At 41.4% G+C, this 15,886-nt stretch overlaps 1 protein-coding gene across 3 annotated transcripts in view; it reads left to right on the top strand.

The window, feature by feature from the left end:
• Positions 1 to 15,886, top strand: part of Nckap5 (NCK associated protein 5) — a 791,944-nt gene that overhangs the window by 249,089 nt on the left and 526,969 nt on the right. For all 3 annotated transcript variants that reach the window (XM_075987773.1, XM_075987771.1, XM_075987772.1), the window contains one exon: positions 445 to 508. In XM_075987773.1, the coding sequence (XP_075843888.1) occupies positions 445 to 508 (64 nt within the window). The remainder of the gene's footprint in view (positions 1 to 444; positions 509 to 15,886) is intronic.

Below are 15,886 nucleotides of genomic sequence, written 5' to 3'. Positions count from 1 at the left end.
AGCAAGCTTGCAAATGATTTTCTGTTTTCTCAAGAATGGTGTAGAGTTATGGTTTGTTTGCTTTTTAAAATTCAGCCTGGTTATAGAAGGAGAAGAGCAAACAATTAAAAAAAATAACCAAAATCAATACTAATGAAATAGCCTCAGAAATGTAAGTGACAAAGGATATATGCAAATGAGGTTAGTGGAGCACCGCTTAACCTGGTGTTCAATATTTATCCCTCTATTATGAGCTCTAAAGCAAAGGAGTCAGCGTCGTGAAGCTGGATTGAGACGATGCCCCAGTGACCAATCACTTTAAATATTTAATATTAAATATGGTTGAGGGAAGGAGGTAAGTACAGGATGGGTCACTCTAGAGATTTCAAAAGAATGTTTCCCAGCTATGCACTGCTGTCTCAGCCCCGGGAATAATTACCTAATCACATGTTTCTGTCTCTCCAGGGAGAAGTTGGCTGTGGCCAGGCTGCAGAGAGAAGTTGCTCAAAGGACAAACCAAGGGGCCATGGTGAGTCTTGGCTTGTCGCTCTTCCTGTGAGTCTCCAGCTCTGTCTTCAAAACCATTCAGTTCCAGCAGAGTGTGTCAAAGCCAAATATTTGCTTAAAGCCAACTCCATGATTGTGCCATTGGTAAATTCATGTATTTACTTCAGTTTAGCGAGCTCTGCTGTGAAGGTGAGAGAGATGCAGACAGAAGGATGCAGACAGATGGACAGACCCTGAGACGAGATTTCAAAGACTATCCAAATGCTCAAAGTGTGAAAGACTATGTTTGAAGAATCTTGATTGGATGGTTAGACTTCCATCTGTCAGTGCCAAGTCTGTAAATGTACAAATTTAGATATTTAAATAAGGACATTTTAGTGTAATTCAGTCCTCTCAGTTATTTGAAGGTAAATGAAGCAGATTACAGAAAGAACCCTGGGGGTGTTCCTAACGTAATTCCCTTTTATTTTCTCCCTCCCTAGTATCGACAGGGTGTTCTACCCTGTACATTCCAGCTTGACTTCTTAAGAACACTGATGTTTCCTTGTGTTTCTGAATGGCTCAAAAGAATCAATACATTTTATTTTTGGTCCATCTGAACTTCATTTTATAGACCATTGTCTTTGCTAAAGTATCCGCTCAGGTGCTACTGTAACATCTGAGGTGACCGTCTGGGTCCTTCGGGAGCCTGTGCGTGTGAATTAACTGCCGTTGCAATCTCTGAGAAGGAAATCTAACACCAGCCTTATTTTGCTCCTCTTCTGACAAGACAGGGGCAGGTGTGTGAGTTTTCAGCAGAAGAATCTGTTCTCTATGAAAAGGAAGTGGCATCTCTGTTTGCAGCCCCCGAAGGCTGCTTCAGTCCGATTCCATGAGAGCTAATGACAGTTCATCCACCAGAGGAAGGAAGAAGTCTGTGAAAGTCGCTGGCCCTGTCCTTCTCCTGATGGGGAATGCAGGAGGCTGGGACTACAGGCTAGATGCTGAATGCATCTGAAGGGCACAGGGGACCAGAAACCGGCTGGCATATTTTGGGGAGGCAAACCACACTGTATGTAAGAGTCAGAACACGGAGTGGGCCTGCAAATGTTCAGACAGTTTGAGGCAGCCATGCAGGAGCCTCTTTAAGCGATGAAGTGGAAACAAGCCGGAAAAGCACAAAGGTCTGAGTGTTAAGCTACTTCTTCTCTTTTGTACTGCTCCCTCCAGGAAGACAGCTCTGTGTTTGAGATCGGGTCTCCCACTGACCTGGAGATCACCCAGGAGGCCAGACTAGCTGTCCAGCAAGCTCCAGGGTTCTGTCTACCCCTATCTCCCAAGCCCCAGGGATTATAAACACACACCACCATGTCTGGTATTATAGACAGGTCCCGGGGTAGAGCTCAGGTCCTCATGGTTGCATAGCAAGCACTAACCATGTGAGCTTCCTTCCTAGTCCAAGAGATTTTTTTTCCTTTCCATAATAAACACTTCATTTTGGAATGTCATTAGATCTACACACACATTGCACACTGCAGCCCTTCATCCCTAATATCAGCATTTTATATGACTATGATCACCGCAACAGAGAGATCAGTGCTGTGTTAATGTTAAATTCCAGACTCTGTCTGTTAAGATTTCACTCTGACCCATTTGTGATCTAGCATTTAAAGCAGGACTCTGCATTTCATATACATAGGTTCCCCGCTAGTAGCAGGGATGCATACATGTGTGCAGTTTGAACTGTACATATACATGGAATATGCATCCCAGCTATGGCCCAAGACCAGTCTGGATTCACCTTGCACTTGGCTGTCGTTTACTGTCCTTAAGGTAACACATTTGGTCTGGGATTTATGTTCCACTAAGGAAAGTTTTGGGAGATGGACTTTGAGGATCCTGGGTATTTTATATTCTCATCATTGGTTTACAGTTCCCTTTAACGGCTTTCCCCGGGTGGTCTTCCTTCTGAGAGATTATTGCACCTATGCTCCACTCCGCTGCCTCAGTGCATCCTTCTTTTCAGTCTTCAGCGCACCTCAGGTTTTGTTAATGCACAAAGAAGACCCGGATACCTGAATGCTATGAAGACGTCGTTCTCATTATCTTATAGAACCATTCATATTTTATTTCTTATATGTGAATCTTTGCACATTGCAATTAGACATGTTTTGTTGTGAGGTTAAGAATTATACACATACACACATATTTATAAAACAAAGTATATATGGGAAATTAGCTAACAATTTGGTATATATTCATATATACATATGAGATATACGTTAGCAGAATTTCCAACACCATTTGCCAGGCAGTGAACCCCAAGTGTGACCTTTATTATCTTCCTAATGCTCCCCGCAAACCTGGTAATTGATGGGATTACTTGTACTTTGCCACTGAAAGCCCTGTAAAGGTCATCACATACATAGATAATGAGACGAATAATGGTATTTGCTTTTAAAATATGTATTTATTTTATGTGCATGGGTGTCTCACCTGTAATTTATGTATGTCCTCCAAGTTGGCACAAGACACTCCAGGACCAAGTTCTCAGCACAAAGGAGAAGGATTTTTCCCAGAGGGAGAAAAGGGCAGGGAATGACAGACAAAGAAAAGAGACAGAGGACAAAGGAGGTTGTTGGACTTCAGTACTTTGGTAACTGGCCCTTGGTAGTCAGCCTCTGGAGGAGGAAGTGGCCAAGCAAGGGAATAGATTGGCTAGATTGGTGCTAGCTTTATGAAAGTAGTGTAAGGGTTTAGCAAGGTAGAGGAAATGGAGGAGAAGGGTAAGGCAGAAACTGTCAGTGCCATGTCTGCTGTGCTTGAGCCTGCTAGAGTCCCCTTGTAATGTACATGCGTGTGTGCCATTACATTCCTGGTGACTGTGAAGGTCAGAAAGGGGGATGGGGCAGTGGAACTGGAGTTATGGATAGTTGTGGGCCACCATTAGGATGCTGGGAACTGAATCCTAGTTATTATTATTATTATTACTGTTATTAATATGACTATTATTATTACTATTATTACTCTGCAAGAGAGAAAAATGTAGAGCTCAATAAAAATCAAAAAAGACATCATTTTGAAAAATAAAAAAATCATGTTTAAAAATTATATCCTAACACTGTCTGGGAAATGTCAAATGATGCGGACTTTCTCAAGACTGACTTGAAATTTTTAGAACTGTCATCTTGAAAATAAATTTAAAAAAAGAGTAATAAGTGTTTTTAAGCACTGAGCTGTCTTTTGAGCCCTGAAAACTCACCCTGAAAAGGTGTAATTGTGTATGGGAGGAGAGGAGCACTTATTCGCTGCTTGGGGGATGTCAGTCCGTGCAGCCACTGTCACCGTGAGTGTGGAAAATCCTGAAGGGACTAACACTACACCTGCCCAGCTACCCCACCCTGGGGTTTCCAAAATACTCTCCGGTGAGCACACTGCCCATGTGTTTGCCCATCAGGCTTATTGCTGCTCTACTCGCAGTCGTGAGGAAATGGAGCCAGTCCAGATGGCCACAGGCAGAAGAACAGGTAAAGAAGATGTTCTTCACACACGTGATGTTCTTCTAGCCATGATGCGAAATGAAATCATGACATTTGGAGGAAAATTGATACAACCAGAAATCGTAACCCAGACTCAAAGAAAAATACCATTTCCTTTTAAATGCAGAACTCATGTTTAAAGTTATGTGTCTGTATGTGCTGATTTGTATCTGTGTATGTATTTTATGAAACTGGAAAGGGGCTCATGAAGTAGGAAGAAGAGAGCTTATAGTCCAGGTTGATGATATAACGTGATAAAAGAATAGAGGGAAGGACAGTGTCAGGAAGGAAGGGAGGAAGCCAGCCAGAGAGGGGAGCAGGCGGCAGCGGGTGGGTGGTGCACTTGGGAAAGGGAATGAATGGAAGAAAGAAAATGGCACAGTAGAAAAATGCTGAAACTCCACCTCTTCCCCCAGTTTGTGAATGAAGGCTTCATGAAGCATTTATAAAGAAAATTAGGGGGCAGGATCAATAGTTTATTTATTAAAGTGACTGCCATGCAAGCCAGAGAACCTGGGCTCAATCCCCAGAACCCACATAAAACCCTGGAAATGCTGGTGCATGGCCGTGATAGAATCTCTGAGGAGGGTGAGGCAGGAGGATCACACTGACAAGCCATTCTGGCCTGGCCTAGTAAGAGGCCCTGTCTCAAAAACTAGGTGGCAGTCTCAAAAGGGCTCAGCAGATAAAGGTGCTTGCCACCAACTGTGATGACCCAAATTTATCTCCAGAGCCCACGTGGTGTAAGGAGATCATAGACTCCTCCATGTTATCCTCTGACCTCGACCATGCGCTGTGGTGCACACGGTAGTAATAACCGTGGTCATGGAGAGATCTGGGGGTTGGTCTGTCACCAACATTCATGATGGTTGGTCTTCTGTAGCATCGCTGTGGTGGTTCATGGGACAGTAGCTCCTTGTCATCTGACTTGCACTTTCTTATTGATGAGTACCTGCCCACTTACAGCCTACCTGTTATCCAGTCATACATCTGATCAATAGTTGACCTGTTTGAAGGACTGACAGCTGCTTTTCCTCTTTGTACAATTGTATAGGTGGTGTGTATCTTTTTTCAGTACAAGTCCCATCACAATATGTGTGGGTAGTTGTCATTCTCTGCCATTTCTTTTGTCCCCACCCTTTAAAGAACGGGACCTATGGATGACTGGAAATATTTTAATATTGAAATTTAGCAACAGTAGATCTTGTATTTGAAGAACTTTTGGCTACTTTACATTTATAGAGACTGTTTTTAAGTGCTGCCCTGTGCATGGAAACAGGATGTGCATCCTGAGTGATCCACAGGCGCTTCAGTTTGCCTGTGACAAGTGATACAGGTTGACGTGCGTGTCATGTAGTATCGATACTCACACGTGTGAGAGTTCAAACATACAGAATCAGTGCTCACACGTGTGAAAGTTGACATATTCTTCATATAGTATCAATACTCACATGTGTGAAAGTTGACATATTCTTCATATAGTATCAATACTCACATGTGTGAAAGTTGACATATTATTCATATAGTATCAATACTCACATGTGAAAGTTGATATATTATTCATATAGTATCAATACTCACATGTGTGAAAGTTCAAACATATGATATCAGTACTCACATGTGTGAAAATTGATGTATGCTTCATATAGTATCAATACTCATGCATGTGAAAGTTTAAAAAAAATGAATATCCTTTGACTTTTTGTGCCAGAATTTGAAAACCGTTTCCCTCTATACATGCAAGTCTGTACATGACTGAGATGTTTTACATTCATTGTAAAATTATGTATTATATTTGTATATGTGTGTGCGTGTATGTGTGTGTGTGTGTGTGCACGTGCATGTGAATGTGTGTGTGACTCTCTGGGGCTGAGTTACAGGTGGTTGTGAGTCACTAGGTCCTCTGCAAAAGAGGCAAGAGCTCTTGATGGCTGAGCTGTCTTTCCAGTTCTCACTTTGAATTTGGTTCCTTTTATCTAGTTTTTCTCTCTGGAGTATACTAGACTCCTTGATTGCTATGACTGCATGGTAAGATTTAAAATCAGGTAGTGTTGGTCTTGTGACTTTGTTGTTTCCTTGATGTTTCCACAATTCTCAGTTCCTTTATTTCCTACTTAGTTTAGTAGTGGAGTCTGCTGGCCATTTTCCTGAAAATTGCCCTGTGGCTTGCTAATAATAGTATTGAGTCTTTAGAGGAGTGCTTCTCAACCTTCCTAATGCTGCGACCCTTTAATACAGTTCCTCATGCTGTGGTGACCCCCAACCCTATAATTATTTTTGTTGCTACTTCATAAATGTAATATTGCTACTGTTATTAATCAAATTGTAAATACCTGTGTTTTCTGATGCTCCTGGGAACTTCTGTGAGAGAATTGTTTGACCTCCCCCACCCATAGGGGTCGTGACCCACAGGTTGAGAACCACTGCTTTAAATGCTTGTGGGCAGGAGCAGCATCCATCTTAGGTATTGAGAGTCTTTCAATATTTTAAGCATTAGCTCAAGAGGTTCTAAAGAAGAAATTGAGTTTTTTGGAGGTTTGTTTGTTGGGCTGCCAGTTAACCCCACTGAGTATGTGCCACAGGTTCTGATCCTGTGTGTGAGCCACGGCCCTCTTTAGAGCTCACCTTCCATGATGTTCACAGTTCTATGGACTTAACTGTGTTGGGCACAGGCCAGTGTAGGATCTTGGCTCAGGTCTTGGTAGCTCAGTCTTCATAGTCCCTTGATACCATTGAATCAGATCCTAGCCTCTGTGTTCAGAGGTGAGCATGGCAGGCCCCAGCAGCATCTTCCTTTCCTGGGTGTCTCTGCTGTGTTTTTATCATCCCCTGGAGTCTCTTTCCTTTCCTAGTTCTTGTTGTAAAATCTGAAACTTTTATTCCTTTATCTTCTGAGGCTTGGTACGTAGAAGACAGAGAGGGTGGGGAACAGCAGGAACTGGTCCCCCTCCTGGAAGGAAAGCAGATCTCTGCCAAAAAACATTGCTTTCAGTTAGATAACAATGCATTTGATTTGAGCTAAACTTCATCCTTGCTGACCCTGCCTTTGTTGCTCAATGGGGTGTAAATGGTGCTATACAGCCCCACATGAGTGATCCGGTTCAAGCCCAGAGTAACTATTTCCTGACCCTTTCAGTCAGAGTTAATGCTGGTGCTAGTTTCACTAGCTTGGGAGGCAGTATGGTGTCACACATTTTTTTGCGAGGAGACAGACAGACACACACACACAGTTTGGTGAACAATGGGCTTTATGGGGTCACTTATAGGATGGGGGTTTAAATGACTCAAAGACAGCTGCATCACTGAAGCTTACCCCCTAGCAGAGGTGACAGCACACAAAAGCTGGGGACCTAGAGCACAGTGCACAGCCTTCAGTCAGCTCAACAGGTTGGAGAGCATGATTTCTAGTGAATCAGTTGGTCTAAGACAGCCTGACTGATCTCAAGCAGCCTGACTGATCTCAGGCTTCTTTGCCACCTGGCTTGTCTGAGAGCTACTCTGAGCATCTTTACTCTTAGAGGGAGGGGCCGAGTGAATCTTAACAGTTTCAGGAACTTCCTGAAGCTATTTTGTATTGTTTACTTTTGTCTTAAGGAACTTTTCTGGGGGATGAGTCAATTTGGGAGGAAACTGCTACACAATAGGCAGAGACAATTCATTGACATTTTTCACCTGAGTGTACACTGGGAACACAAGTGTGTGTGTATGTGCGTGTGTGTGTATGTACATGTATACTCATACATAATTAATATAGATGTGCGCATGGGTAGTTGTATGTGTATGTTAATTCAGGATACCTATTTGAAGGCAATGAATTACAACAGTGTAATTGTCCTTAGCAACTGCAACCAACCACAAATTCAGTTTATAAGTAGCAAATCCTCAGGGTGCTCAGGTTTCTACCAAAGTATTGGTGTTTTAAGGAAACCGCCCTTTTAAAGATAATTAGTAATTCGATTGGAAACTTCCAAATTTCACCAAAGACTGGAAGGCAGCCTGCCTCTGAATGACACAGCAACTTTAGGTCCTGGCTGCCTTCCATGCCGTTACTTCCCTTAGCATGTACACTGTGTTTACTTCAGTGCTGTCCCCAGGAGCTATTAGGTGTTCAGCAGCAGTGTAGTAAATAGGGGAAAGGTATAGTAGGGACCTGCTTGTTTGCTTTTCAGCTGCCCAGACTCCTGAAATAACCACACAGAAACTATATTAATCAAATCACTGCTTGGCCCATTAGCTCTAGCTTCTTATTGGCGAACTCTGACACCTTAATTTAACCCATTTCTATTAATCCATTTATCACCACGAGGCTGTGGCTTACTGGATAAAGTTCCAGCATCTGTCCAGGGCTATATGGCTTCTCTCTAACTCTGCCTTCTTTTTCCCAGCATTTAGATTTGTTTTTTTCCACCTAGCTCTACTCTTTTGCCCTATCACAGGCCAAGACAGTTTCTTTATTAACTAATGGTATTCACAGAATACCGAGGGGAATCCTACATCACCTCCCCTTTTCTGTTTAAATAAAAAGGAAAGTTTTAACTTTAACCTAGTAAAAGTACATATAACAAAACAGATATCAAGCAAGAATTACTTACAACATTTATATCTACTTTATCTTTTATGATAACTAAGGAAAACTATAACTATAGCTATCTATTCTTCAACTCTATCAAAGACTCCAGAAGGATATAATATTACCTAAGCATACAGGAAGTGCATTGTAAACAACTTTCAAAACTTTAGAATTGACAGAGAAATCTTGCTGCCTGAACAGTGACCCAAAGTTCTTCTGGACCACTGGGGCATCTATCTTCAGTCTACAGGCTCATAGTATCCAGCACACTTTTCCATGAAGCAGGAAATTTCAAAGACAGTTCCACCTATATTGACACTTTGTCAGTAACTTTCTTCTGGGTCCAGCAGAATGTCTAGCAGTCTCGTTCATGAAGCAGGGACCCTGAAGGATCGTCGCACCTTTACACAAGTTCAGAAGTCATTTCTCTGTGGGTCCTGCATGTCCAGTTTATACAGCATAACATCAAACAGTCCAGACAAGAGCAGTTTCTTACACAGTGGCTAGCAAACTTCATGAGGAGCCTCTTTGTTGCCCATCTTTCTCTTGAAGTAATTGGTGCTACCAGGAGAAGATGTGTCTCATTATCATAAAACATCCTGAATTCTTAAAACATTTTAAATGCCATATTCTAAATGTCTCTGAAACATATGAAGAATACCTAACTAAAATATATCTCTGTATATCTAGAAAACCTAACTAACATGACTACAAGCTTGACTATTATATATTGATTATCTATTAACTTACATTTCTTAATTATACATTACATTTTTAAATGAGCTCCACAAACACAATACCTTAATCAAGAGCAGAAGTATACATTTAACAAAATTGACCCTAAATTTATATCAATAAATTAAGAGCCATACCAATGTAAATAGCTATAGCATATTCCTCTTTAAATATAAACAAACATTTATAAACAATATTTGAGAATTTGGGCATAGTTCTCTACAAACTGCTTCTTTTTGATGGGGGAAGTAATTTTTTGAGGGGTGTTCAAGGTGACCTTTTAGGGGGTCTTGGTTCATCAAACCACATTAGTCTGGAATGATTCCACAGGTTCTCATCTTCTGTGGAAACAAAAGAAGAACCCTTTTCCAAAGCAACATATCCTTAGACTCAAATTATGAAGTCGAGATACCTTTAAAGTATATATGTTGGTTATTTAGCTTCTTCACAGTCAAAAAATTTAAATAAAACACAATAATATACATAATCCAGACTCTCTGTGTATTTTCCATCTTTATGTGGCTTATTATTTTTTTACTCTTTTACTTTTTTAATATTTATTTTATTATCTTTACTCTTTTAATCTATGACTGTCTTACTCTGTCTCGTTATAGACTTTGTTTTATTTTTTCTAAACCATTTACTTTCTTTTATGACTCTCTATACTTATCATTGTCTCTCTCCCAAGCCTATGTACATTTTTAAAACACATTGTGTCTCATATAGAGGTCTTTTATGTCTGAATCTGTCCTATTGTGTATCTGTAATTCTTTCCTGTTCAGGAGCGCTTCTTAAAATGCTAAGCAGCAACTAAGGCTGCTTTGTCTTTTGGCTCCACCCAGTCCAACATGGTGGGGTGGAGATCTGTTTAGCATGAGCCATACTCACAGTCCCATTTTCAGGCACACAGTGGGTCTATGTTTCCATTAAGCAAGTTGTAGTACTCTGCTCATAAACCCCATTTAAATGCTCGGTCTTGAAAGAGCCAGAGTTTGTGCTGGCAGCATGGTCCAGGAAGCTGCCATTTCAAAACAGTGCAGTTTTTTTTCTATCACTGAATCAAGAAATCTCTCTTAAAGTAGCTGTGGCACACCACCAGCAAAATGCTGGCTACCAAGAAAGCTGTGCTTAACTCTGTTCTTTTGTGTCTAAAATTACTTTTTAAGCTTTCTCAGGTTTTACATGGATTTAGTTGGCAACGTTGGCATGCCAGTCTGTTGTAAGAGATCGATTGTTTGTTCCCAGATGCTCAGTCCCAAAATGATCACACAGAAACTGTATTAATTAAATCACTGCTTGGCCTCTTATTTGCTAGCTTTTACATATTAATTTAATCCATTTCCATTATTTTATCACAAGGCTCATGGCCTACTAGTAAGGTTCTGGCATATCTGTCTCCAGCAGTGGCTCCATGGCTTCTCTAAACTCTGTCTTCCTTCTCCCAGCATTCAGTTAATTTTCCCCTCCTAGCTCTACTCTACCCTATCACAGGCTTAGACCGATTCTTTATTCATTAAACAATCATATTCACAGCATACAGAGGGGAATCCCACATCAGAAAGGTGCTTTGCGGTCTGCCATGAATATGTTTTTTTCAGTCATAAAGGAGCATGAAGTCATGCTATTTGCAGGAAAACGGGCCAACTGGGGATGGTTATCTTAAGAGGACTAAGTCAGGCTCACAGAAACAAGTACAATGTGTTTTCTCTGTCTCTGGTAATTTTCTTTCCTCTAGGTGTTAGTGAATGCCTTCCTACTTCCTTTAGATCAAGGTGGTATATTTACAGTGAGATTTTTGTAAGGAGAATATAGCTGGATTATGGTTTTTTTAAACCTACTCTGCAACTCAGTGTGTGTGGGCTATTTTGTTTTTAAGATTTATTTATTTTTATTTATGTATTGTGTTTGTATCACTGTGTATGTGTAGTAATCTTCTGAAAAAAGAGGAGGGTATGGGGTCCCCTGGAACTGGAGTTACAGGCATTCATGAGCCACCAGTATGGATGCTGGTACCCAAGCCCAGGTCCTCAGCCAGGGTAGCAAGTACTCTGTAATCACTGACCCATCTCTCCAGCCCCAAATCTGAGTTGTAAATTGGTGTTTAGAGGTTGTTCTCTCTCAGCTGAGCTATTGATGGGCCATAGCTTATGTCTCATGTTCTCTTTGTTGTTCCATGTCTCCATTTCCCCCCCACTGCTGTCCTGTGGGTGTTGAAACAGCTTTTAGGATTGCTTTTGATTTATTTATAGCATTCTTTGAATGTATTTGTCTGGATGTCTTTTCTAGTGTTTCTCAAAGTATAATGTTTCTCACACACTTAGTTTACTGATGCTCAGCTAGGGCATTCTTATATTCTTATGTCTCTCCCTTCATGTACCCCATTTATAATGTAATATCTTGCTTTTCCTCCACATATACTGAGAAACACATCACATGGTAATTTTTGCTTCAACTGTCAAACAGTTTTGAAAACATATGGAAGGCTTACTGCATTTATTCAAGCTTTTCCTTTCTTACTGGTATTCTAGGATTTTTTTCTTCTAGGGGAGGGGTGTATGTGTAAATAAGCCCTCTCTTCCTCCATCCATTTCTTTACTCCCTTCCTCCAGATCTCTTTCTTTCCTCCCTCTTTTTATCTATTCCTTTTCTTCTTCTCTTCCTCCCTCCTCCCACTCCCTCACTCCCTTTATTTCCTCCCTCCATCCTCCCCCCAACTCAGGGTCATATAGCCCAGGTTAGTATGGACCTTGATATGTGGCGAAGGCTTGCTTCGAGTTCTTCATGCTTCTGCCTTTACTTCCCAAGTGCTGGAATGGCAGGCATGCACTATTACTCCCTGGTGTAATGTTGTATTTAGCATATGCCACCTGATGTTATGGTATAGCATATGACTGCTATAGCCAAGCAAATTAACATCTCTGACCTTCCATTAAGCACATTTGTATCATAGATTCTTTGATAATTTAATGCATGAACACGATGATTTTAGATCTTATCCACCCACTACTCCCTCACCTTCCATTTTATTCTTTCTTTGGTAAGAGAACACAAAGTTTCCCTCTTCAATGGAATACTACCAAAAACAGTCCCATGCTTCACAAAGGATGTCCAGCTTTAATGAGCCAATCCAACCGTGGGTTTGTATCAGCTGTTCCTTCCCATATCCCCTCTTTCCTACTGTAGGCACCCACCCTGCCATTCTTCAGTCAGTGTATTCCGTGTTGTGTAGATAGCACGTGTAACTGGTACCATGCTGTTTGTTTTTTTCTGTGTCTAGCTTGTTTTACTTAAACCTTATCCTCCCATTTATCCATATTGTAACAAGAGTACAGATTCATTTCTTTGTATGGGCTTCTTAGTAGTCAAATATATTGCAATTCATTCATTCAACTGCTAAAGGATGTAAGTTGAATCCTTATCTTAGGTATGACATATAACACTGCATATCATAAGAGAATGGGAAATGTAACTTTATTACCTTTGGACATACTCTCTGAAGAAGGGTTGCTAGGCCCCGGTGCTGTTATACTTATATTTGGATTGTTTTAAAGGAAAGCCCTATTGTTTCCCATAAGGACCTGATGGAGTTACAGCTCCACCAGCAGTACAGAAGGATTTGATTTTTTTCCTCCACACTCACTAACACCTGCTAAATCTTATTTTTAGGTAATTATTTTTTGTGTAGTGTATGTCTTGTCTTGATTTTGTGTTTGTATGTCCATAGATATGTGTTGTATATGTGCATGCATGCATGCATATGGAGGTCAGAGGTTGACATCACATGTCTTTTTCAATAATTGCTCACTTTATTTTTGAGACAGTATCTGTTACTGAGCCTGGTTCCTATTGATTGGCCAGCGAGCTCTCAAGATCCCCCAGTCTGCCTCCCCACTGCTAGAATAATAGGTGTATACTACCATGCTAGGCTACTTAATGGGGTGCTGGGGATCTGATGTCAGTCCTCATGTTTGCACAGCAAGCACATTAACATCTGATATATCTCCCCTGTGTTCACTGCTGTATTTCTGTTCTATCTGTTCCTACAGCTTGGAGGTGATACCTCCTTGTGGCCTTGTTTTTCCCCCTTGATTAATGCATGGTGACTGTCCTGCTTCCCTTCCCCATGTCTTCAACTATTTCTATGTGACCTTTTCAGACAATTTGCTGTTCTTTGGAATAGTAGCCAATGAATAACCCTACCTTTGCAGTTATGAAAGTCATTCTGCCTTTTTGTTCCTATTTCCTTGCACATGAAGTTGCTTTGGAGTTGATACATATCACTCGTTCATATCTGATGCTGAGCTTTGGTGTGATAGTCACAGTGGTCATGAGAAGTGCAGTGTGAAAAACTGTTCCCCTAGGTTTTCTCTGTATGTGTGTGCATGTGTGTGTTATGTACATGTATGGAGATCAGATGACAGTTTGCAGGAATCAGTCCTTTCCTTCCTCCTTGTGAGTCTTAGGGTTTGAGCTCAGGTTGTCAAACTTGGCAGCAAGTTCCTTTACCCACTGAGCTATCTTGCTGGCTCTTTCTAAAAGATTTATCATATCAAGCCTTCCATTTAGTCATTTAGTATAATTTTAAAATTCCATTCACTCATTTGTGTGTGTGTGTGTGTGTGTGTGTGTGTGTATGTGTGTGTGTTTGCAGCACATGTGTGTGCCACATAATGCATGAGAAAGCCAGAGTACAATTGTGTGGAGTTTGTTCTCTCATTCACCATATAGGTCCCAGGGATGGTATTCAAGTCATCAGAGTTTGTGGCAAGTGTTTCTGCCACTGAACCAGATCCCCAGCCCCTTGATTCATTTTTTTCTCTATTTGCTTTTCTGCTTGAAGAACTTTGTTTGCATAATCTTTTAAGAACAGTTTTACTGCCAACACATTATTTTATCCATCTTCCTTTATTTGAGACTCTTTTGATTTCCCCTTCATTGACAATAGAGGGGTCTGGGCTGATAGTTCTAGATGTTGTGCTTATTCCCTGCATGGGCAAAACCCTGTGCTGCTTCCTTCTGATGAAAGACTGCCTGCATTCTAACTGCGTGGCCTCATGGGGACCCATTGTACTTTGGCCTCTCTACCCCCTTGAAGAGTCCTGTTCTCTTTAGTCTGACTCCCTGAGGTGTCTGGGTGAACAGTCTTGGGTTAAAATCTTTTTGAGGGCTATTTCAGTTCTTAAATCTGTAGGTTTGTGGAATTGGATTTTCTTTCTTTTTTTAATTGAGAAGTTTGCAATGTTTCTTTATTTCTTCATCCCGCCATTTCTCTTGTCTTTGAAGAGCTCTGAGACAAGGCAGTGAAGTCCCTTTGTCTTGGTCTCCTGTGTCCCCCAAGGCTGTGTTCATTTGTTGTCCTCTGTCACTTTTCTCTTCCTGTTCACACTGTATACTTTTCCTTTAATTTCTAAAAAAAAAATGATTATTTAGTTGTGTGTCTGTGCATCTGTCTGTATCTACGTGTCTGTGTATATGTACGCATGCCTATGGGTGCCTAAAGAGGCCAGAAGAGGCTTTCACATCCCATGCGTGGTAGTTATGGATGGCTGTGAGCCATTTGTAGGTGCAGGGAGTGGAGCAAGTTCCTCTGGAAGAGCAGTCGAAGCTCTGCACAGCTGAGTCGTCTCTCTTGCTCCTGGCTGCAGGTTTCCCATTACTCTGTCATCTAGTTCACCCATCCTGGCTACTTCCTTCCATTCTGTTCTTCCTCCTGTGTCTTGGCCTCTTTGTTTCAGATAGTGAATTCTTGCTATTGTTCCTGTTTATATCCTTAACTTTTGTGCTAAGTTTGAGGTTGAATTGTGAACGTAACTGGTCGTGGGAGAGTTGCATAGTGACTGCCTTACAACTCTTTTCCTGGTATTCCTAACGCATATTCTTCTAGTTATTGCCTACCGCATGTCTTTACTCAGTTCCAGGAGTTGGTAGCTGTGTGATGAAACACTCTTTGACTCTGTGGATGCCAGGATGTTTGTATATGATGTTAGGAGACCCTGATTAGAACATTTTGCCTTCCTGGTATCTGCTGAGTGCGCCACCAGGAAGTAGATCTGTCAGTCTGAGCGCCAGCTCTGGGGAAACCAACATTGATTCCCTAGAAGTTTCCATGGCACGGAGGTGAGAGACTTCTTATGACTGCTGGACAAGGATTGGACATTTGCCTCTCTAGAGGACCTCCTGTGACCACCCTGGATGGAAAGGAAGGAATGTCTTGTTATTGTTGCTTAAATGGCCTCTACTGACTTCAGTGGTGCAGAGTCTCATAACCCACAAGCAATGGCCAAAAACTACTTCTTCACCAGGCCCCTTTTATGCACCCTAGAAAGCAATGTGGGTGAGGTAGTAGCTCTCGCCTGCTGGTGTAGATGTACAAGTCCATACTTCTCACGTACGTGAGTGTGTGTGTGTGTGTGTGTGTACTCCTTTGTATTTGTAGGCAGGCGAGAGAACAATCTCAGCTTTCATTCCTCAAGAATTGTCCTCCTCCTCCTCCTCCTTCTCTTCTTCTTTTCCTCCTCCTCTTCTTCTTTAAAAAAACAAAACAGGATGATCTCTCACTGGTCTAGAACTTGCCAAG

Source organism: Microtus pennsylvanicus, chromosome 10 (genome assembly GCF_037038515.1).
Source record: "Microtus pennsylvanicus isolate mMicPen1 chromosome 10, mMicPen1.hap1, whole genome shotgun sequence".
Classification (NCBI taxonomy): Eukaryota; Metazoa; Chordata; class Mammalia; order Rodentia; family Cricetidae; genus Microtus; species Microtus pennsylvanicus.
The sequence above is the reverse complement of the archived record's forward strand: the minus strand, read 5'-3'. Positions and strand labels throughout refer to the sequence as shown.